General features: G+C 46.7%; 1 protein-coding gene across 2 annotated transcripts in view; it reads left to right on the top strand.

The window, feature by feature from the left end:
* The window catches only part of PDIA5 (protein disulfide isomerase family A member 5), a 904279-nt gene that overhangs the window by 528040 nt on the left and 353121 nt on the right, over window positions 1–23118 (top strand). For both annotated transcript variants that reach the window (XM_069616684.1, XM_069616685.1), the window contains exon 11: window positions 19340–19476. In XM_069616684.1, coding sequence (XP_069472785.1) covers window positions 19340–19476 — 137 coding nt within the window. The remainder of the gene's footprint in view (window positions 1–19339; window positions 19477–23118) is intronic.

The following is a 23118-nucleotide window of genomic DNA, read 5'->3' as shown; positions in this document are numbered from 1 at the left end:
AGCAGCACTGCACGGCACCGGGCCGCCCAACAAAGGTATGTTCTTTATTTTTTCTTTGAAAAAAAATAATTGGCACCCGTGTAGGTAAATACACGTGTGCTAAGTGGTGAAGGGGGAGCCCGCATTCCCAACCTCCTGATTGTCCAGTCCCCCCCCCCCCCCCCCAACCCCCAGGGTGCTAGTGCCCTACATTCTACAATTCTGCAGGGCATATTTATTTCTTCGAGTAACAAATCATGAATTAATTTCCTTGTTTTTCCACCAGAGCAAAGTCTAGCTGGATTTGCGAGGGTGGTATACAACATACCCCATGGATTTACAAGGGGTGATAAACTCTTGATCTCTGAAAACCATAGTTTACAGTGAAAACATTATGAACAGAGTTTGGCTACTTGCGAAAAGGGGGTTGATTTCTCCCCTTAATTCCCAAGAAAATGTAGGTTAAAATGTCCACCTTCATTTTTCCAACTAACATTGCACAGAAATGGGATTCTGCACCAAGTGGACTTCTGAAGACCACTAATTATTTTTCTAATTCCTCCCTATTTTCAAATTTATAATCTCATGATTGTGTGACATTTTTTTTTAAAGTATTACTCTTCATAGGCAATGCTTCTACCTATTCGTGTTTTCTACATAGCTCAACAGGAAAACAGTAAGTCCCAGAGTTCTTGTCCATGGTGCTGATCTAAAAAACATTTGCCAGATGACCATATATGTAAAAAACAACTTGCCTTTCTTAGACGAAATGATTGTATTATTTTGGGCGGTATCAGGAACCTTTCTTTCTCATTCGATATAATTGGTTGCTGGTAGTTTGATAGGTGCATTAAGGAATTATTTTCCCAATATTACGGAACTGTTTCTTCTGAATTATTTAAAACATAATGACTTGGTTCAGAGTGTTCACAGATATTAGAAGATCCCTTTCAGTTAGAGCAGGGTTGCCAAACTCCAGGCCTTGTGGGCCGAATACATGTCGGATGTTCAGGAAACCCCTTGTGAATATTCATGATACATTTGCATGCTATGATTCTAAATGAATATTCATGAGGGATATCCTACATTCCGGTCAGGTTTCCGGACCGTGAGGCCTGGGGTTGGACTACAGGTTCTCTCCAATTAGAACTGTTAAATTCTAGTTTGCCTTCAAGTAAAGGAAGAATAGTTGTATTTACTTTTCTTTCTCCTGTTCCTCCAGCCATACATTGTTCGAATTTCAAAGAAGATTACATTCATACTCAGCTAAGCATGCTGGAGAGGATTCTAATGCAGAGTTTTATATATATTTATGTGACGTTTGTGTGATGATGCAGATGAAAATGTTAGTGAGACCACAGTGTTCAGTTTCCTTTCTGGAGGAAATTCTGCCTGTATTAATTTGTAGTATTTTGGGTGACGTCCCCAGCATTGGAAGTTAGGAGATCATCTTCAACTCATTCAATTATTCATTTAAATAAAACAAACCATTAATTCTGCTTATTTCTTGTCCCAAATTGTGGGGTGAGATTTTTGCACAGGGGAGCCTTAAATTGGCAGCATTCTTCAGTAAAATGAACCACTAAAGAGTAAAGTGATCTCTTCCATTACAGTGAATGGGGCTGCCTTGATGCGTCCATCTTCTCCCCAAATTTCTGGAATCTTCGTTATTTTGATCTTTTCCCATCTGGGTTCCGACCCAGCAGAGGGACCGAATCTGTGCTGAATTCAGTAGTTGATGACCTGCAGCGTTTGGTAGATCATGGTGGTGGAGGAGCAGTCCTGTTAGATCTCTCGGCTGCTTTAGACACTATTGACCATGCTACCCCGATCTCCCGCCTAATTGCGGCTGGTCTTTCAGGTTTAAGGCCTTTTTGACCGACGGATCCCAATCTGTCTCCCTGCCCCCCTTTCGCTCTGATAAAGTTCTTCTATTTTGTGGGGTGCCACAGGGCACAGCACTTTCCCTGATCCTAGTCAACGTCTATATTAGACCCCTTCTGAGTCTCATCCAGTCGTATGGGTTCCGTTATTACTCAGATGCAGACTACACTCAAATTCTTGTCCGCCTCAACCTCATCCAATCTGAGACATCCAGCCGCCTCAAAAGATGCCTTGAGGACTTGGAATCCTGCATGGGGACCAACTGGTTAAAGTTGAATGGTAGTAAGACTGAGGTCTTAGTCGTGGGTACTACATCTCCCCATCTATTTTGGACCACTCAGTTCTGGTCGTCCTCTGTTGGCCCTCTTCCCGCCCCTGTCATGTCAGTTAGAAATGTGGGGTTTAAATTTTCCGCATCCCTCTACATGGATGAGCAAGTGGCAGCGGTGTGCAAATCTGGACACTTTAAGCTCTGCATTCTCCAAAAGGTTCTTCCTTTTATTCCTGACATCTGCCAAGCTCCAGTGGTTGCAGCTCTGATCCTTAGTGTGTTGGACTACTGCAAATGACTCTACCTGTCACAGCCCTGCTACTTGATTATGCGGTTCCCGCTATTGCAAAATGCGATGGCCAGAGCTATTTTTCATCCTCCATTTGGAACACATATATCACCTTTGCTTAGGAAACTTCCCTAGCTGCCTGTGACAGACCGGATCTCTTAAGTCCATGTGCATTGTACACCAAGCCTTTTATGGTCTCGGAGCGGAATACCTGCAGGCTAAATTCCTGCGCTATGTACCCACCCCAGTACTTACGCTCCCACTTTGCTCTTCTGGTGGCTTTCTCCCGTGTCAGACTTGCTCGAACTGGAGGACGGGCGTTCTCAGTGGCAGCTGCGAAAGTTTGGAATGACCTTCCTCTTGCCTTACATGGCACTGTTGATCATCTCTCGTTGACGGTTATTAAAAACGTCTCTATTAAAAAAACTGTAGTCCTTTTCCTCTAGATGTTCTCCCACACTGCCAGCGCCAAGATGCCTTAGGGTGTACGTGCGCTCATCTAAATTCTGTTAACATAAGACATGAAGCCAGTTTTCTGTTTCCGTGTTGTGCCTCTCTTATGAAGATCAGCCCGGCACATGGAGCTCAATGTTAGCGGTACACTGTCTCCCATTTATGACTCTTGCGTTGCCAACATGGCGGCTTGCAGACCCAGAGCTTGGTCTTTCTCTCTTCTCTTCTCTGGCGGCGTTGTGCACGGTGTGTGCGTTTGCCCTTAGGCTTTTATGCCCGACATATTTAGCTTGGTTTTGCTCTGTCAGGTTCCAGGACAGAACTTTGCACCCGTTGTGTTCCAAACTCCCACTTAATGCATGGGTATACCTGCGCACTGAACAATGTGAAATAATTCACTTGCTGGGTGGGGTGGGGTGGGGCTTTTCTCAGCTTTTCTCCCGGGGAACCATTTTTTTTTCTCGGACCAACGATGCAGCCTTGTAGAATAGAGTATTTGTATAGCGCATGTCCGAAGAGCCTTGTATAATGTGCATCTCGGCGCAGCTGGTAAATACAGAAGAGCAGACAGCAGTGAAGCACAGGCATCACTGAAAAAGGTGGGTCTTGAGCTTTTTCTTAAACCTCAAAGGACTCGATCTTTCTTAAATCAGTTGGTAGTTTGTTCCAAGTTCGCAGACCTACGCATGAGAAACATCTATCCCCATAGGAGACTGATCTAGAAGATGGGGCCGCTAGTAGACCGTGTTCCGATGACCGCAGGGACCGGTTAGGGCAATAAGTGACAATTTTTGCAGCGAGGTAGGCTGGTGCCAGGCCATGAACACATTTAAAAACCAAAGAGTCTTAAGACTCTCTTCTGCACCAGTAGCCAATGGATAACCCTACAAAGATAGGAAACAGATTTCTTCTTGGGCAAAGAAAAAATAAATCAGAAGGGCATTACAATAATCAAGCTTCGAATTTATAAGTGCTTCACCCACTGAGCAATGGTCATTATCCATAATAAGAGGCACTAAAGGTTTCAGCAGTTTAAGTTGGCAATGAACTGCTTTAATAGTTTGATTCGCCTGTAAATTGTAGTTCATATTTGACTGCCAAATGCAGCCAAGATTCTTTGCCTTCTGTGAAAACTGTGTTGGAACACCAAAGGGGGGATGGACAGGAACCATATGTAAAAGGTTCCAACCTCTTCTTGTTCACCTCACCCGGGAAGCATTATTAACCTGAGGTCTGTTTATCACTACTCTAGGTATTAAGTGTACCCCTAAACCAGGCAACAGTACGGGTATGCCCACAATACAATCTGAAGTTCCCGCAGGGTCCTCTCAATTCCCTCTTACTCCAGATCATATCCTCCCCTCTGTATTTAATGAGCGGGCTCCATCGTACCCGCCCATCACTCCAACAGCTCAGGCTCTGATGGCCGTGCGATTTTTGGGTCCAGGTGGCCCTGAGTGAAGCGAAGTTATGTGCATCACCCCCTTCCACTCTCCTGGTCGCAGAATTACAAGACCCAGGCACGGGATAGAGTAATGAAATACCCAGTAATGGCATGTGTCCCAGAAATGCTTTCCACGCGTGGTTCTATTAGACTGACTCTTGCAGCCCTGATGCACCACCATGGGACATTTGACTTCATCCAGTGAGGCCATTCCTGAGATTTGTGGAATGGGACAAGCATTATCCACACAGAGCTTTCCTTTGCCCGTTGCCCTACCCTCTTATTTTCACTAAGGTGATCTCAAGCTGGCAGGTTATATCTTGCGGCTCTGGGGGGTAGAGGCTGGGAGCTGTTTCTGATTTCGGCATGCCGGGCTCTTCAGCTGTCCTTGCACCCATATTGGAAACTATGGTTGAGCAGGCTGGATTAGCGCTTGGGAATGGAGTGGGGTGGTTCAAAATGCAAGGAACTCGTTCTCGCAGTTAACAAAGCGAATGTCTAAATGTGTAGTTTAAATGCACTTAGAATGGAAATGTACAGGTGAGAGAAGTAGCAAACCATGCCTAAACTAGAGAATAGGCTTTTAAGCCCCTTTGGGTTGGGGTCAGCTGGGAGGTCACTTTGGTTCAGGGGTTCAATGGGATTCTTTCTGTTCCTTCCGAAATCACAAGGGTATGCCACTTGACTACAATTCTTGGTCCAATCACCAGGTTGGGTTATCCCAGAAATCGAGGGCTTAGCCATTCCGTCCATAATCGGCTTAGCAAAAGATGGCTCTCATGCAGGTAGTGGTAGAAACCATGTTTGTCTAGATCTGCAGTTCTGGCTTGCTCCTGACGAAATATCCGGAGTGAAGTTTCCCAACACAAGGCAGTGAGCGAAGGTCTATGACCACTTCATAAAAAACCTGCTTATACAAAAAGATCATTTCCTATTGTTTTGCCTCCTGCTTTGTATTTTAATTGGATCTCACCCCCAACTGGTTCAGTGCTGAACAGTCTGTCTCGCTCTACTCCCCCTTTCCCCCACCACAAAACCCCACAGTCAATCGATGAGTCGGACAGGAAATCGGGATGTAACGGAAACGAGAGGCAGCATATGATGTCCCTATGCATAGAAGATGGAGCGCATTCAGTCACGCAGCTTGTTTTGAAGTGATCAAGCTTAATCCCTATCTGTGCCAGGTGGTCACCGTTGGTGAGTGACTCCAGCCAACTCCTCCCAATGCCAGTCCATTTGTTCCGTCCTGTCAGGGTGGCTTTTAAAGCAGCCTGTCGCGAAGCATTGAGCCGAGAGGGCTTTATAAGTCCTCGCTCCCGAGCTGTGGTACCCCCCTCTTGCTTCCTGGATTTGCTCCATTTCTGACCACCTTGCAATTTCCTGAAAACATGGCCCTTCTAAAAATGACTGTCTCGCCACTTTGTCCCCCTTTTTTGGTCACTGTGCCAGGAGACCACGAGCGTGGTGAGAGCTGCACTCTATAAAAACCTGATCATGATGCATTATTAGCAGGGAGCAGAGTAGCGGGGGGAAGGCCACCACATGGCGTGATGTCAATCTGCTTGAAGGACTTGATGGTTCTGCTTTTATACAATTAAGTATCGTTCAATAAAAGAATTGTCAGTGAGTTTTTCACCTTCCTGTTGAAAATCGGAAGCCCCTCTGACAAGTGTCTCCTATTTCAGGCGCATTTTGATGGCCGGCTATGTTATTTTTCCATCATGCGGGGGGGGGGGGGTGTTGTTTCCACTGCGTGCTTACGTCTGTGCTTCTTTGATTGCTTGATATTCTGCTGACTGGCTACCAAAAGCACCTCCATTACCGCGCGTGAGGCCCACAGCTGGAGGGAGATTTCGCGCACATCTGTCAAATGCTCATTTTCGGTTTTTATACCTTTTGTTTGTAGAGAAGGCCCGCTGAAGAGAACTGTGCCCTGGAACCGGGATTAGCAGCAACGCAGCGCCAGAGAAGGCGGCGCGAGGGATTAGTGCGCACGGACGAAAGTTCGACTCTTTTATCCCTCCTGCTTTGTAAGGCTAAAATTGTTCAGGTTTGTAGTGGCAATCAGCAGCATTTTGTTTAAAAATCGGAGCACGTTAAAAGTGGATAATCGCTTGACTCCGTAATGGGCTTTACCTTGCTGTACTGTGTGACCCGTGCAGCACTGAGACTTTTGCACACTTCAGACAAAAGTCTCTTTGCTAGTAGCCAGAATTGGCTCCAGTCACTATGGGGTCAGCAACAGTTGGAATGTGAGGATTTTCGTCCGCAGACTGTAGGCTGTCCTTTCTCTCTTTTTATTTAAAATGAATATCTATGGAGCCTCGCTTGCCTGGTGACGTTGAAGGTTGTTCTGTCACCTAACCAGTGTCTCGGCATTACTTGGACATCCTGGCCCCTACATTTCCAGTGTCTGGAAACACCACCTCCTAAGGTACTGTAATGTAACTGGATTTGTAAAGCGCCGACTATGGGCCGAATGCATCTATGTGCTAGGATAACATTAGCTAAAATATATGAATAAAAAAAGACACACACTGCATTAAAAAAGGTACTTTTTAAATCTTTCCGGAAGCTTCGATGGTCACTTACCTCCCGTATTGCTCCGGATTAACCTACAGAAATAGTCGGTCCAGAAGCTGCTTGCGGGTACCTCCATGTGCCTTCACCCGTTTTGCGTTGTTTGGATGATGCACACCTCGTTTCAGCTCCTTTCCAGTCCATTAGAGTTGACTGGAGTTGTACTGCTGGTCAGCATCCCTAGAAACACATGCAGTGCCCTGTGAAAGGTTTTACACATGTATGTTATTTTAGCAGACATGCATGTTCGATTCTTTTTTTCTGCTCCTCTACTCCTCCTATTTAGAATGGATTGTGTCCAACATATTCCACATCTTTGACATGTAATGTCCACAGATGTGTACTTCGGAAACTTTTGCGGCAGAGGGTGTCCTGCATCGATGGTGTCTGGTCGATGTCCCTTGAAGGCCTCCGTCGAGGGCGTCGTCACTGGATGCTATAAATAGGACGCATGGCGCCTCAGTTCTGTTTTTCCCGCAAACGTGTTTGCTCTGGAAACTCGGCGCGCCATGTGTATTCCTTGTGAATGTCTTCTTCTTCGACCCCTCCGACTCCGTGGTCTGGCTTCAAGACTTGCCGGGACTGCAAGTCTAAGATGTCGATTACCGACCCGCATCGCATTTGTTTGTGGTGCCTGGGCAATAGTCATGACACCGACGACTGTTCCAAATGCCAGTCGCTGACTGCTAAAGCCTTGCAGGAGCGTAAGGGGGAAGCTTCGGGTAGGTAGGGGTTCTAAACCCAGTAAGTCCCGTAAAACATCTGATCTGCGTCGGAAGGAGTCCAGGGGAATCTCGGTCCCAGAGTGGTTCCCGCCATTCGTCGTCCTCGTCTCGGCATTCAAGGAAGCGCCGTCACCGGTCGCCTTCCCCATCCTCCTCGGAGGATGGAGCCGCGAGTAAAGTGGCATGTCCGACTAAGTCCTCTACTCTGGAGGAATGGGCTGCCTTCCGGGTGCAGATGCTGGTGATTTTCCAATCCCAGGGCACAGTTTCGTCCGCGCCTTTAGGAAGAAGCCAGCAAGGATCGTTCTTGATCCGTGGCTCGCATGCCTTCGGGCTTGGGTCCTCGGCGCAACTCATCAGGAACCTACGAGGTCCCGTTTCGGACAAGGTTCAGGATGGTCGCAAGAGAGTGCTTCCAGGTCTCGCTCCTTGTCCCTAGCGAGACTGCAGAAACCTTGTAAGGGCTCGAGGTTGGCATCAGCGCCGTGTCCGTCGGATACGGATGTGGAAGCTTTGCCTTCGCACCAGCCCTCGGCACCGTTATCAACATCGATGCCAAATCCGTCGCCGCTCTCGACGCCGAAGCCTTCGGCGCCTTCGGGGCGTTTTGGACGGAATTTACCGATGGAGATCCCTGCTACTGTGGATCCTCCAAGAAAGGCTACTTTGAAGACTGTGAGGCCTGTTAAGGACTCCAGACCCTCTTCTGTCCTGAGGCAGGACTTTTACCTCCCTCTGGATGACATCTATGAGGAGGAGAGGTAAGACTTCGATTTTGACCCTGTTGAGCCTGATGTGGCTCCTGTCTTTTCTGGAGACAGTCAATTGGAAGAGTTGAGGCAATCTCTTCATGATGCTAGTGGATTGGACACTTCTCCTGAGGTGGAGTTTGGCAGGCCTGAGCCTCGGGCTCATGCTGAGTCGTCCTACAGGAGACTGATGGCTCGGGTCACGGAGTATCTTGGCTGGTCCAGTCCTCCTGAAGCTTTTGTTCAGGATGACTTAATGTATATTTTGGATCAAGGTCCATCCTCTAACCCGGTGTTAACTTTTCATTTGACGTTGCAGAAAAGGGTAGTAGCTGCTTGGCAGACACTGGAATCTCTTACGGCAGTTAACAAATCGTTAACTAAAAAATACTGCCCTTCCGGTAGCGACCCCAGCTACCTTTCATCTCACCCTACTCCCGAGAGTTTGGTGGTTCAGGCGGCTAAGGCCACCTCTAAGCAGGCGGCGTACCCTACCATCCCTCCTGATGGAGACGACAAACGCTTCGACGGTTGGGCACGCAAGGTGTTTTCTGCGGGGAGTATGGCGTTGAAGTCCGCCAACTCCACTTGTGCTTTGGTAAGATTTTCACACACTCTGTGGAATTGTTTCACTAGCGGCTTAGCATATTCCCAAAGGGGAAGAAAGGGATGGATTCCTTGCTCTCATGCAGGAGGGAAAGGATGACGTGTGAATCCCTTCAGTCGGGTTTGGACACGGCCAACAGTGTTAGCTGGTCCTTGGCTGCGAGCACAGTTATATGCAGATTTGCGTGGTTGCTGAAGTCTGGTTTTGCGCCAGATGTGCAAGCCCGTCTTTTGAACATGCCCTTTGATGGCGCGTATTTGTTTGGCAGCAAGTCTGACTAGAGCCTTGAGGGGTTGCAGACCTCCGAAGCTGCAGCAAAATCTTTGAGCGCATTTGTGCGTCAACCTCTGCCTTTTCGTCGTAGGGGACAGCAATGGGGGGGGAGGTTCTTTTCGTTACTACTCCTCCTTTGGTAGAACGAGAGGAGCCGCCAGTCAAAGCGGTCAGCATAAAATTACCTGCGGTGCCGCAGCCGCTCCAAAACGAGCATGAGGCCATGTCCCATTGTTCGCTGGTTGGGGGCAGACTGTCTCAGCATCTCGAAGAATGGCCAGCTATTACTTCGGATGCGTGGGTTCTGGATACAATAGCCCACGGCTACTGTCTTCCCTTCCTAAAGCGGCCTCACGACCATCTACCGGGGAATCTCTTTGAAGCTTCGAGATCTGCTCCTTGTGCAGGAAATCTTGACCCTGCTGGAGAAAGGTGCTATAGAGTTGGTGCCTGTGGCGGAGAGGAACAAGGGATGGTATTCCCCATCCTGTTTTATTCCAAAGAAAGACGGGAGATTGAAACCCATCTTGAACTTGGGTTGGTTTAACAAACTTCTCAGGAAGGACAAGTTCAAGATGGTCACTCTTTAGTGCTCCAGGCCCTTCAACTTAAGGATTGGTTGGTGTCTCTGGACCTACAGGATGCTTACTTTCATGTGCTGATTCATCCAAAGCACAGAAAGTACCTGAGGTTTGCGGCTGGCGACTCGCACTTTCAGTTTCGGGTCCTGCCATTCGGGTTGACCTCCGCTCTGAGGGTCTTCACCAAGCTAATGGTAGTGGTGACAGCGTATCTCAGGTGAGGGGGGGATTCACGTCTACCCCTACCTGGACGACTGATCTGTGCGTCTTCTCCCGAGCAAGTGATGATCATCTCAGTCTCACCTGCTTCTCGCTCCACAAGCTGGGTTTCTCCCTCAATTTCAAGAAGTTGCATCTTACACCTTCCCAACAGCTCCAGTACTTCGGGGCTGTGTTGGACACATCCCTGGAAGTGCTCACCTCCCAAGGTGAGGGCTCATCACATTGTGCAGATGGTGGGCAAGTTTCAACATGGCCAGAGTCTCCCGGCTTTCGTATTCTTAATGTTGCTCGGTCTCATGGCATCCTGCATTTTTCTGGTGCCAGAGGCCAGACTGAGGGTGAGATCCCTGCAATGGGTTCTCTAGATTCAGTGGTCACAATTCTCGGGAAGATGTCGGATCCCGTTCAGATCCCTCTCTCGGTCTCGCAGGATCTGCTGTGGTGTGCCAACGAGGGGATCCTGATGAAGGGGGAGCCATTTTGGCAACCGTGGCCGCAGGTGATAGTTGTAACGGATGCTTCCCTCACAGGATGGGGAGCTCATGCCGATGATTTGACCCCCAGCGGTCATTGGCTCCAAACTCCACATCAACCTGTTAGCTGAGGCCCATCAGGCTGGCTCTGAAGGCTTTCTGCCGTCTGTGTGGGGGAAGTGTGTCCTGATCATGATGGACAATACAGTGGCCATGCATTACCTCAACAAAAAAGGGGGGGGGGGCAGGGTCACTCCCGTTGTGCAGAGATGCGATGCAGCTCTGGTTCTGGGCAATCCAGCAGGGAATATCGCTCTCAGCAGCTCATCTGGCCTGAGAAAAGAATGCGGCGGCGGACGGTCTGAACAGGCAAGGCATAGTCTCTCACGAGTGGGAGTTGGCTTAGGATGTCCTTTTGGAGATCTTTGCCCTTTGGGGAACCCCACAAGTGGATCTCTACGCGACCAGTGCCAACCAGAAGTCAGAGAGAGATTCTGGTCAAGGGAATTTCCTCCGAGAGGAGCCTTAGAAGACGCCTTTTTTGTGGATTGGTAATTCCCACTTCTGTACGCATTTCTGCCGGTCCCCGTCATTCCTCAAGTGTTAAGGAGGTTGCGGAGGTTCGGATCCCACATGATCCTCGTGGCTCCGGGTTGGGCCAGGAGAGCGTGGTACCCGGAACTTTGGGAAATGTCCATCTGCCCCTCCACGTCGGCTTCCCTACCGAGAGGATCTGCTATTGCGCACGAGGCGATGGTTGGGGATGGGGGGAGAGAAACGGGTTCTCGATCCAGAGGTCAGGACTCTCAACCTTCATGCTTGGTATCTGAAAGTTTGAGGTATAAGGTTTGGGACCTCCCGGATGATGTGATGGAGTTGTTGCTTTCTGCCAGGCGGCCAGCAACAAAATCCCTGTACCATTGCTGTAAATTTTGTGACTGGTGCAGAGGACAAAATGTTGATCCTTTTCCATTCCCATGGTTCTTTCTTGCTTTCTTTGGCCCCCAGGGTCCTTCAAGTGGGTACCATTAAGGGTTACCTGGCGGCGCTGTCCATCTTCAAGCGCTCGTCTGAAGAATGTTCTTATTTTAAGATCCCTTTTGATTTCCCAATTCCTTAAAGGACTCACTAATGTGTTCCTGCCGTCGCCGTTCCAGGTGCCGGTTTGGGATTTGAATTTGGTCTTGAAATTCCTGATGGGTGCTCCATTTCAACCATTGCACTTTTATCGTTTGAGACTGCTGTCATTCAAGACAGTGTTCTTGGTTGCGGTTACTTCTGCTTGCAGAGTGAGTGAATTGCAGGCACTTTCATCTAAGCTGCCCTTTAATGTGTTCCACAAGGATAGGGTTGTACTGAGGGTACGTCCTTCCTTTCTACTTAAGGTAGTGTCTGAATTTCATTTAAGCCAGAAAGGTTCTTCAGTCTGTCTATCCTCCTCATCCTGGTAAGGAAGAGGAGTGTCTCCATAGGTTGGACCCTAGCTTTTACATTTCTAGGATGTCCAGGGTCAGAGTGGACGATCAACTCTTTGTGGGGTATGCTGGAGACCGATTGGGCCAGGCTGTTACCAAGCAGACCTTGTCCAGCTGGATTATCCTCACCATTATGCAATTTTACAGATTGGCAGGCAAAGACCCTCCTGAAGGGTTGCGTGCTCATTCCACTAGGGGCGTGGCTACTTCCACAACCCTGCAGAGGGGCGTTCCTATTAGGAATATTTGTGACGCAGCCACATGGGCGGCTATCCACACCTTTGTCAAACATTGCTCCCTGGATACGCTCCATGGTCAAGATATGGCCTTTGGTAAGGCGGTTCTTTTATTCTGTTATCCGATTGGGTATGCTAAATTCTTTCCCTCCTCCATTTTCTGGTACTGCTTTGGGAGTCTGTCAAAGATGTGGAATACGTTGGAAGACACAATCCATTGGAAGAACAAGTTACTTACCAACTGGTAATGTTCTTTCGACTGGATGTTCCTCCAACGTATTCTACATCGCCCTCCCAGCCTGCCCCTCTGGAGAATTTCCTATGCTATTGCAGCTTACATTCCCTCAAGGCAATGTGCAGTCAAGCAGGCATCGGATATGTGCATGTCACACCTTATGGAGGAAAAAACATAAACTGAGGCTACGGGGACGCTGTGCATCCTATTTATAACATCTGATGACATCGCCCTCGACGAAGGCCTTTGAGGGACATTGACCCGATGCCATCGATGCAGGACGCCCTCTGTCGAAAGTTTCCGAACTACACAGCTCTGGACATTACATGTCAAAGATGTGGAATACGTTGGACACGTTACCAGCTGGTAAGTAACTTGTTCTTCTGGTTTCATTAACATGGACTCAAGGATATTGTGTGTGATGCCTCTAGGTATCCGGGACAAGGTCTACATGCAAGTAGTCGCAACAGCTTAAGTAAAAAAAGGTCAGGGTAAGTATCTATGGATGTATGTGATTTTTTTTTTTTCACATTTATTTCTCTTATTGGAGATTTAACTGAATCCATTTCACCGAAAAAGAAAATCTTCTTTTATACTTTTTCTACTTTTTTTTTTAATGTGGGGGAGACCCCTCACAGCCCCCCATCCCTCCCTACCCTAACGTATACCCTTAACACACACCCCACCTATTATGCTTTACACATATACCATTTCCCCTACCATTTTCAGTGAAATATATTCAGTGAAATCCCATTAGGTAAAATGTTATTCAAAGAAATCTATGGTAACTAAGGATCTATACCTAACCTACCTCATCTGCCTACAAGCTGACATTTTCCCCTCACCTCTAACCTGCCTCTGTCCCTCGCTTCCTCTGCCTCCGCTTTAGCACTCCACCGATGGCCGTACCGCCTACCTGCACTTTAAAAAGTCCAATGTTGGTTGTCCTTCCTTAATGTATGTCCACTTATGTATTGTCCCCAGTGACTGTTCCATGTATTTCCACCCCCCCCCACAACCTGGTCAGAATGTCCCTCAAACTCACCCCATTGGAAGAAGCTCACTGCTTCCTGTCAAATCTGATATCTAATTGATTGTGCGTTCTTTTGTGATCGAGAGAACCCCAGTCCAGGTACTTAAAGGGTGGGCAGTGCCAGATTTTCAGAATCCCTAAAGTTGAACTTCAGTTCAAAGAGAAACTTGTTGAATAGAGCCGTGAATTCAGCATAGACACCATGGTTAAAATGAGTCTCTGCTCTTTGGCCGGTATTCTGCTTGAGTTATTTTTAGACACATACTTGCCAAGCTCTTTAAATGAGCTATCCAGCAATTATGTAAATGGATCAGGGCACACCCTAACGCATCTGAAAATATTGTTAGACTATAAATGTGAATCCTCCCAACAATATACAAATGTTGCTTGTCGGGTGGGGTTTATAATCTGCACTCTAGTAAATGCAAACAGCATATGGCGTATATCCAACTGCACATAGAGATGTCCACCAAAACATGGCAACATTTGTAAAAAATTGTAACTGAAACCTACAGAGTATTAAACTCAACAAGGCTGTCCTTTATCATTAGAGACCAAATACAGGGTCTGAAAATACCAACTGGCAACCCCCACATCCAGCGCCACGGTAAACAGGATTTCAACCCCAACCTCAGGTTTATAATCTGCATTTAGCCAATGGACGTCAACAAACAATTGCAACTTTGTTTGAAATGAACTGCACGCATCAACACAACAGCAACGCTGTCTTGCATTTTCCCTCTAGCCCAACTCACCCGCTCTTTCAGATCCGCACTAGGGCCCAAACACCATGCAAAATGCAGCGGCGCACAGTGTAGAACCCTGTAACGTAACAGATGACAAAGAACTTAATAGGAGCTGTGGATTAAGGCTTGGTTTCCTAGTCGACACTTGTGGCTACTAAGACATAGCAGGCAACATCTTCCCAGTATCTCAACTCGATGGGCTGTGGGGGTTGCATGTCCTTGTCGGGGTCTTCTTCCAGGAAGTCTAATGAAAGGCTTTCAATGGTTGGATTCAACAGATGGTTCAAAATGCGCTGCTGGATAAATAAATGTTTCTACTGACGAGCTTGGCTTACAATCCTGTATTTTGTTTGTGCTGGGTTTTTTTTTGAAGTGCCAACCAAACTGTGCAGTAACAGAGCTCTGTAAAACAAGGGGATATTTTTCAGCGATAGAGTACAATAATATGGGTGTAATTAAAATGACTGACTATTAAGGATGCACCTGGAAAATGATGGCGAGAGGTGATGGAGGGTTACATACTAGGATACAGGTGGTTTATGGGCAATCCGTCGGAAAAAAAAAGCAGCGACATACCAAAACACAAACCATCTAATGCAAAGCATTGTCTGCCAAAGCATTGACAGGCTATCGTTAACATGTAAAAGTACATTTCCATCTAAACCAGCCCATCGAAAATATAAATGTACTGGCTTCAATGGAAATGCACTTTTACATGTGAAAAATAGCATTTCAATGCTTTTTTTGTAACTTTAAAACGTTACATGGAACTGTCCAGTGCTGACATTTCAACACTGGCCAGCTCCTTGTAACGTTTTTATGTAAATTGGGGGGGTTCCCCCAATCCCTCCCCAACCACCACGCCCACCCCCTCAACCCTAACCCTAATGTAATCCTTAATCTAACCCTAGCCCCAACCCCAAATCTAACCCTAATCTAACCCTAGCCTCAACCCTAATCCAATATAACACATTTCGATGGATCCATCGAATTATAGACCACGAAATGGTCATTCAATGGAATGGCTTTTCGATGCTTATAATTCGACGGATTGGTGTTAGATGCAATAGCATTCGACGGATTGACCAGATACTGATAGAGGTTAGGGAAGGAAAGGCTGGCCCTTTTGGAGTAATTTGTTGCTTGATCCACAGCTGCCATGCCATGGAAGCTCTATTCCTGGACTTTTTCCCCAGTCTGACCTTCCTGGCTGCACGGAGTCCCCGAGTCTCCCTCCTTTGCCTTCTGCTGCTGTGTTCTTCTCAGGCCATTCAATCGCCCTTGAGCAACACTCGAAACAAGGCATCAATAATATGCCCCCGGAGCATATGAAGTTGAGGTGTAGAGCTGGCAAGTGTGTTAGGGAATCTGATTTATCTGATTGGTGCAGGGGTCAAGCTACCAGCGCCACCCATTGCGGGTGTGGGGGTCTCCCTTAAATGGAGCAAGGTGTATTCAGGCACAGGACAGGATTTAATTATGCGCTTCAAAAAATGAATTCCATAAATTCCATAAATGTGGGGTTTATCTGACCTTTTCCGAGCAATGTCTTGCAAGGCACAACATGAATTCCCTTCTAGGGAATGTAAGAGGTCTCCTCCACTGGTGAGGCATTTAGACTCCTGCTTGGGTCAGGGAGCGGAAGGTGCACAGCATTGTAGTGAGTGACCAGCTATGCCTGCAGAAGTCCCTGCAAGGGAAGAGCGCATGTCCCCTCCTGGAAAGACCACGCCTAGGCCTTTATTAGGTGTCCTTTAGGCCTTCATTGGCTTTAGCCTAGAAAAGCTGCCCTGCACAGATCTTTGCTGCAAACAGCCTTTTAATAGGTGATCTCGAGGTCAATGGGTCACGCCTAGCAAGTAGACAGAGGCGGGGAGGATTGGCAGTGCCCAAAAACTACAGCCGAGTGAAACCTAGCCAAGTTATTCTAAAAACTGTAAGAATGCTTCCTTAACTTAGCTAAGAAATATGACTGTTTAGCAACTGCCTCGGCAAGAAACCTCGGGGTATGTATTCACGCACACCTCTGGATGGGCGGACATTTCCCATTGCTGGTCAAATGGAAAGCAAAATGTACAAGAGCAGAAAGCTCCTATGCCAACCTCTCATCTTTAATGTATGAGGGAGATTTCTATAGCTCAGACCTAGCTGCACAGCAGGGGAGCTCCGGGGTAGAGGGGCAGCATTTATAGCAGTTTGATATAAAGTACCACAGGGAGAGGGAGGCATTTGCTGACAAATTCTCCCCAAATGCAGTTTTTAATGCATGGAATGGAAAATGGCGGCTGATTGATGCCTGCTCAAGGCTTCCCTTTTGTCCTTGCCACAGGTAAAAAAGGCTGCGCCTTTACAATGGCACAAAATGCTTATGTTATGTCTGTAATTTTGTAATGGCTATATCATGGGCAAGTTAAAATATAGGTTGCCAGTTGGCCAAAGATTGGGGAATCCCTTGCAGTCCTGATCGGACATGGAAGCATGCCACAGTCGCAGCGTATTGGATCCTGGCATGGAATGTGCAGGGCTCAGCATCCGGTGACCATGGAGAGTGCACCTTCCCCACTGGTCTCATTGGGAAAGGAGTCCTCGGATCACAAAACCTTTCCCTTCAGAATCAACATTTTAAGGGTTTTCTCTTGGCTTGTGAGGAGACCAGAGTTTTTGCTTCTTGGGTGGATCAAGCCACTGCAGCTTTTTGTCCCTTCGATCGCCTCTTTTGGATGTCCATGATCTAGAAACAGTCTTTGTAATTATCAATAATTTGGCTCAGGTCGTTTCCAGATTCACACTGCAGTCATGTCCTATGATCTGCATTGAGCACTTCATGGCCGCGGAGAGGGGTAAGGGTGGGTGGGGGGATCAGCCCCATGCGCCTTGTGTTTGAAGTTGCGAAGCAATTCATCCCTAGAAGTTGGTAATCTGGTTTGCGCTTTCTAAAATCCACCCACTGATTATCACCCGACAGCAAATCCTTCGCTTGATAGATTGACGTGCGGATGGATAATTATCAGAGCCTGGATAAGTCGTTTGGTAATCGTTGACTTTATTCCCAAGATGTCCATGAAGAAGCTCCATCCCGAAGGACCCCACACACTGAAGGACCGCCCCACATGCCGGCTGCCTCCCCACGAATGTAAAGGTGATCAGCTTACTTTGGGCAGGCCCACTGCATTGAAAACAGTCGCCGGTGTCCAGTTGAGTAAATGGGTACTCAAATTGATAAATTGACACTCGAAATTTCGCCTAGATTGCATGATTTGGCTGTGACAGAGTATGTATGGGAATGCACACAATACGACATTGGAACCACCACCACCACCTCCACCTCCTCCTCCTCTATGACTGAAATATTGAGTGGTGTATAGTGGCAGCAATCATGCAGAGCTCCGTCCCAACCCTGCCTAAATGTCCGTAGGCCATGTGAACATGGATGACCTCGTTAATTGGCATTCAGACTGTGGGTGGCACTGCATGAATAAACAAACACGAACCTCTCAATGCCCATCGCCTTCATGCAGTGGTTGCAGTTTTCATGACATGCATTGCAGTGAATTTTACTGCCCGACTGCAAACTCTCAAGATGCTTCGTTGCAGTAGCTTTTCTTCTTACAATTGTACATGTAGCGAACCTTGGCTGGCTCACAGACGGGAGTTTCTGCTGTGCTAGTTTACTATCCCAGTTCCTCGCTGGATCCCTGGAGAGTACTGTGCCATGTGTTCTTTTTTTTAGGGGCATGAGGTGCAAGGTGGGGTTTATCGTGACAGTGCCGTCACAGAAGAGGACCATACATTTCCACTTGCGTTTCTGCTCTGCCCTCTTAGGGAGCAAAACAGTGCAATCTAGTTGGCATCAGAGGCGTAGGCGGGTTAAGGTCTGAGCGGGCAAGGCCCACCCTGCAATGCTGTGTGGGCATTTCAGATGTTAATGTGACTGTGGTGGGCCCAACTACATTAGCTTCATTCCCCATCTGTTGGATGATTCCGGCATCGCCTCTGGTTGGCATGGTGCTGTAAGCAACCCACAGGTATGTTTCAGCCCTTTTCCTCTTCACCTGTGAGATGCAGCGTGTGACGCACACACGCAGTTGGAACATGCCGCATTCAGTATTTCCTGCAACAGTACCAGTCGCAGAATATTGCAAGACATGCGTCTACTGCTACACATGTTGCCTTGACAGCTCAACACCCTCGTCCCTACATGCTGTTTGAGTTTGGATCAAATGGCACGCCCTTTAACCCTGCTTCTATCCTTCCAGTTAGGTCACTGCATCCGAACGCTTACAGATCAGCTGCAGAGGTGCATTTGAGGCCAGCTTCTGGGTATATGTGCAGTAGGTTGGCTTAGTCTGTCTTTGGTGGCATATTTGTGGCTGTATAATTTGCTTGAATGTATACATGTATAAATGTAAACTGTATATTATGTACTCTGTAACCATTTCCCGATGCGCCCTCTTACCTCCGGGTCTGGAGCGCTACATAAATAAAACAAAAAAACAAACTTGGCTGGGCACGCAGGCCGCCTGCAATATCTTCTGCACGGTACACTACTGCCACGTTGGGTGAACCACTGCTGCTCCGTAATGGTGCTGTTTAGCTAAACGAACGATTGCATATGAACAAATCAACCATGTGAGTTTTATAGAATGCCATGCTTTGAAATACTTATTTTGTTAAATTCTGCATAAGAAAGAAATCCTTAACAGGGTTGTTTTTACTCTTCCACAAAACCCTTTTACTCTGTGTTCAAATAGAACTACACACTGTTCACCATCATTCCCCGTGTTTATGTAGTGCTTGATGCAGGGTTACCCCGCCTTAAAGCACTGTAATAGTTTGATTAGTAACCTCTTAATGGTACAAATCAGAATAATTTAGTTAGGGCTGAAGCTTGTGGCTGCAGGTTGCATATAAATCCGGGAGGCAAGTGTTTCATTTTCATCTTAGACTGTTATGGTCTTGCGCTTACTCCATAGTTGCTGTATGCACTGAGATTCTCCAGGGAGCGTTTTAAGCTTGGAGTCTAATATTTATTTAATGCAATATACCTGTGACGTTTGATGTGATATGTACTTTTATTTCCACAGCCCCCAGCCACCTCAACCCAAGGCTCCCGAGGTTCCCTGGGCAGAGGAGGAAAGTTTAGTTCATCATTTGACTGATGGAGACTTTGACGAGTTCTTGAAGGATCACCCGTCGGTCCTCGTCATGTTCCACGCACCATGTGAGTTCGTGATCTTGTGTTACCTCGTCATTGCTAATGGGAACTGTAAACGCATGTGATGTGAAACCGACTCTTCTGCAGTGCTCTTTCACTTGGGTTACTGCAGGAGCCCCCCCTATTCAAAGTTCCCCTGTTAGCCTCCTGATGCTCAGTGCTTAGATTGCACTCTGCGTTGCTGGCGCTGACTACAGGGCATACGTGATCGGTATTTTGTAGGCTTTCTTTGGAATGATTATTTTGCCTGCTTTTTGGTACCATAGCCCGTAAGAGTACAACGTGATCAAAATATGCTATTACCGAAATGTTATACCATTATGTGCCCAACTTGTATTTTTTTTTTTTTATCAACATCTCTTGTGACTTAACACGGTTCAGTTCCCTTCCCCATTGAGGCTCTACATTTATGAGATAGCCAATCAGGTGACTGGAACAGCAGGCTGGAATGCATTCTCAGTATGCTGTTTCCAGCCACCCGAGACCCTTCCCTGGGAGGCGCCATTGTTTTTCTTTAGTTTATTTTTAAATGTGGGAGGCAACAGGGATATTATTCCTGTTGCCTCCCCACCCCCAAAACAAACCAAACCCTTTACCCACCTCCTCCCTCCCCACTTACCTGCTGGACCAGAGCTTTATGCTCTCTGGCCCCTGTGCTCCTCCTGCTCCCAGCCACCACCATAGAAAGGGAAAAGAGACGTATTCCCTTTTCCCTATGGCAGTGGCCATCTTTTATTTTTTTTTCCTTTGGAAGATTGGCTGCGCACTATCCCAAGTGGGGACTAAAAAAGCATTTGCGCCCTGGATAAACCCGAGGGTGGGAATGACGTTCACCCTGGCAGTGGGGGGCTGGCATGGTCTTTAACAGCCCACAGCCCTTGCTTCACTCGGGCCATGTCTGCTCCTCTCTAGGTGTCATGAGCAGTTGCCTTCTCTTGCATATCGTAAGGGAATGTACAGTTCTCCCCTCAACCCCATTCTACCACTAGAGCATCACGTTGCTGTGATCTTTGCATGCATGTACTGGGGTGGTGTGGGGTGGGGTGGGAGGGGTTGGAACTGTGGGCACACTTGGAGGATGCTGCCCCTGTTCCCGCAGAGGGTGGCAGAGGTATGTTTTTGTATGATCGGTAGCTACAAATGCACCCCCCCTTTGCTGCTCCTCTGGTCCTCCATGATTATTAGAGAGCTGAGAACCGCCAAGATTCTCTTTTAAAATAGAAATAGAAATGGGAATGGCTATTGGAATGTAATTTAACTAATGTAGACAATTGTTTTTGAGGCTTTAAATTTCCTGTTGGTAGGTTGGTATGATGAGTTTGGGAGTGATAATATTCTATTAGTGGGTGATCTGAACTGTGATCTAGGGCGTCGAGAGACTGCAGGTGTCTTGGAGAGATCTCGATAAGAATGCCACAAAACGGGGACTTGTTTGGTATGACTTTCTGGAAGCATGGTCCCTGTTTAAACTGAAAGGAAACATCACAGCTGATACTTGGGCTAGTCACACGTGGCAATGGGGTAGAAGTAATTCAACATTGTATTACATCTTTGATTCAGATGGTTTGTTGCCCAAGTAGAGTCCATCTTTGTCCCTTTGTGCCAAAGTGACCATCCATTTTTGGTTTTGCAGGTTTTTTTGGTAAAGGGCCATAGGCCAGCAGTGGATGGCCCCTGTCGGTTGAGTTTAATTACAGGGAACAATTGGATCAGATGGTCACAAAGAACGATACTAAAATATAATGCTGCATTACAGGCCATTATAAACCAAGAAACAATGAGCGGGAATAGAGATTTAGACCCTGTAGCATATGCGCAGTGTTTGTTGGTAGCGTTCAGAAGAATGCAATATAAAGGGGAAAACATTGAGTTCTGTTTGTCGTATTAGACATAACCAATTGAGTTGAACAATCCATGTCAGGGAAAAAAGCCCTAAAAATGATTATTAGCAAAATACTTAGTGCTGGAAGCTTACAAGAGGTTGCACATCATGGCCGTATTAAGAGTTTGAAGCAAGAGTATCAGAACTGGCTGAGATTTTATCGATACAACTTGAATAATGCGGATAGTTTAATAAATTCAATCCGGATTTGTTTTGGAAGTTTTGCAAAAACACAGTCAGCTTTGTTCAGTCGCTTCTCGCTCCAGAACACTCAATTGTGGGGGCACAGTGGTATAGATTCTTGACGGAAAGAATGTGCAGCAATAATTACTCCTTTGGGGTTTATGATCGCACAATTGGGCGACTGAAGCGTAGGGTTGGGGCAGTGATTAGAAAAGCTGAGGTATCAAGAGCAACTGGGCCCGATGGGTTATCCAACTTTACTAACGAGTGACCAGGAAGTGCGGTCTAGCATTCTCCAGAGGTTATTTACAAACATCTCTAGGCAGGGGAAAATACCGGTCTCTTGGTGGAAAAGCTTCCTTGTTCCTGTTTACAAGAAGGGTGACTACAACAGGCCTGGTAATGGTGGGCTAACAGCTCTGTTGGATGCCTTATGAAAAATATTCCCAGCTGTACTATTGGTCGTCTGAGTGGGCTGCTTCCTGTGGGAAACCAAATGCATATCAGACGGGTTTCCGCAAGCAGCATGGTACAACCCTGAATGTTGTTTAGTGGCGAGACTGCTGCAAATTCAGCTGGGGGTTTCTAAAGCGCTATGCATGGGCTTTATTGACTTATCTTGTGCATTTGACTTGGTCGACCAACCAGAACACACTTTGGAACAAGCCGTGTAAGTGGAGTATCCCGGGAGGACTACTAAAGGTTTTGGTGCTGCTCCATGAAAAGTGTCTAAATTAGGTTCGATCATTTAGTGACCTCTGGTGGTAACAAACGTGGGCGTAAATCAGGGGTGTGTTTTGGTACGTTGCCTTTTTAATTCGTATTTGTCCGATTGCATTGACTATATAAAAATAGACTATTTAATAATGCCATCTTTATTTTTTGCCAATGACATTATTATATTGGACAGAACACCAACTGGGTTACAAAAATCCATTACAAATCTCAGTAACTACCTCTTGGAAAATAGCATAAGACCAAACGCAGATAAATCTGCAATTGTACCAACCATTGCTATAAGGGAAAAAAAAATGGTATATTGATGGCACTAAGATCAATGTGATGAATAGTGTGCAATATTTGGGTTTTGTGCTGTATGACAAACCAAGTGGAGGTGCAGCAGCAACGTTATACCTGAAAGCAAAACTAGCACAATCTAGGAAACTCTGGTTCAAAAATGGTCTGTTCACGAGATCTCCGATCCACCATTTTTATGTTGGTAAAGGTGATTCCTTCACTTTTATCGACTGGGATAAGACCAACCAATTACAAGACATGTTTTGGAAAAGAATTTTGGGTCGTCCTGCATCTCTTCCATTTATGGTCCTGCATCATGAGTTAGGACTTACTTCATGGAAGACCTACGTGGATATAGCCAAGCTAGGATATACTATAAATTGCTGGTTCCTCCCGCTAATTGCTTGTTTCGGGAGCTTAATGAGGTTTTGACATCTAAAACCAATAGCACAAGATTATGAGGCAATGTTGTCCAAATCTTATATGGACAAGAACAGTCTGACTAACCCTGATAAAACCTATGAAAAAAATGTAATAATGTAATGGCCTAGAGATAAAGATAAGAT

This window comes from Ambystoma mexicanum, chromosome 9, assembly GCF_040938575.1.
Source record: "Ambystoma mexicanum isolate Mex_15411 chromosome 9, UKY_AmexF1_1, whole genome shotgun sequence".
Classification (NCBI taxonomy): Eukaryota; Metazoa; Chordata; class Amphibia; order Caudata; family Ambystomatidae; genus Ambystoma; species Ambystoma mexicanum.
This window is presented reverse-complemented; position numbering and strand designations above follow the sequence as displayed.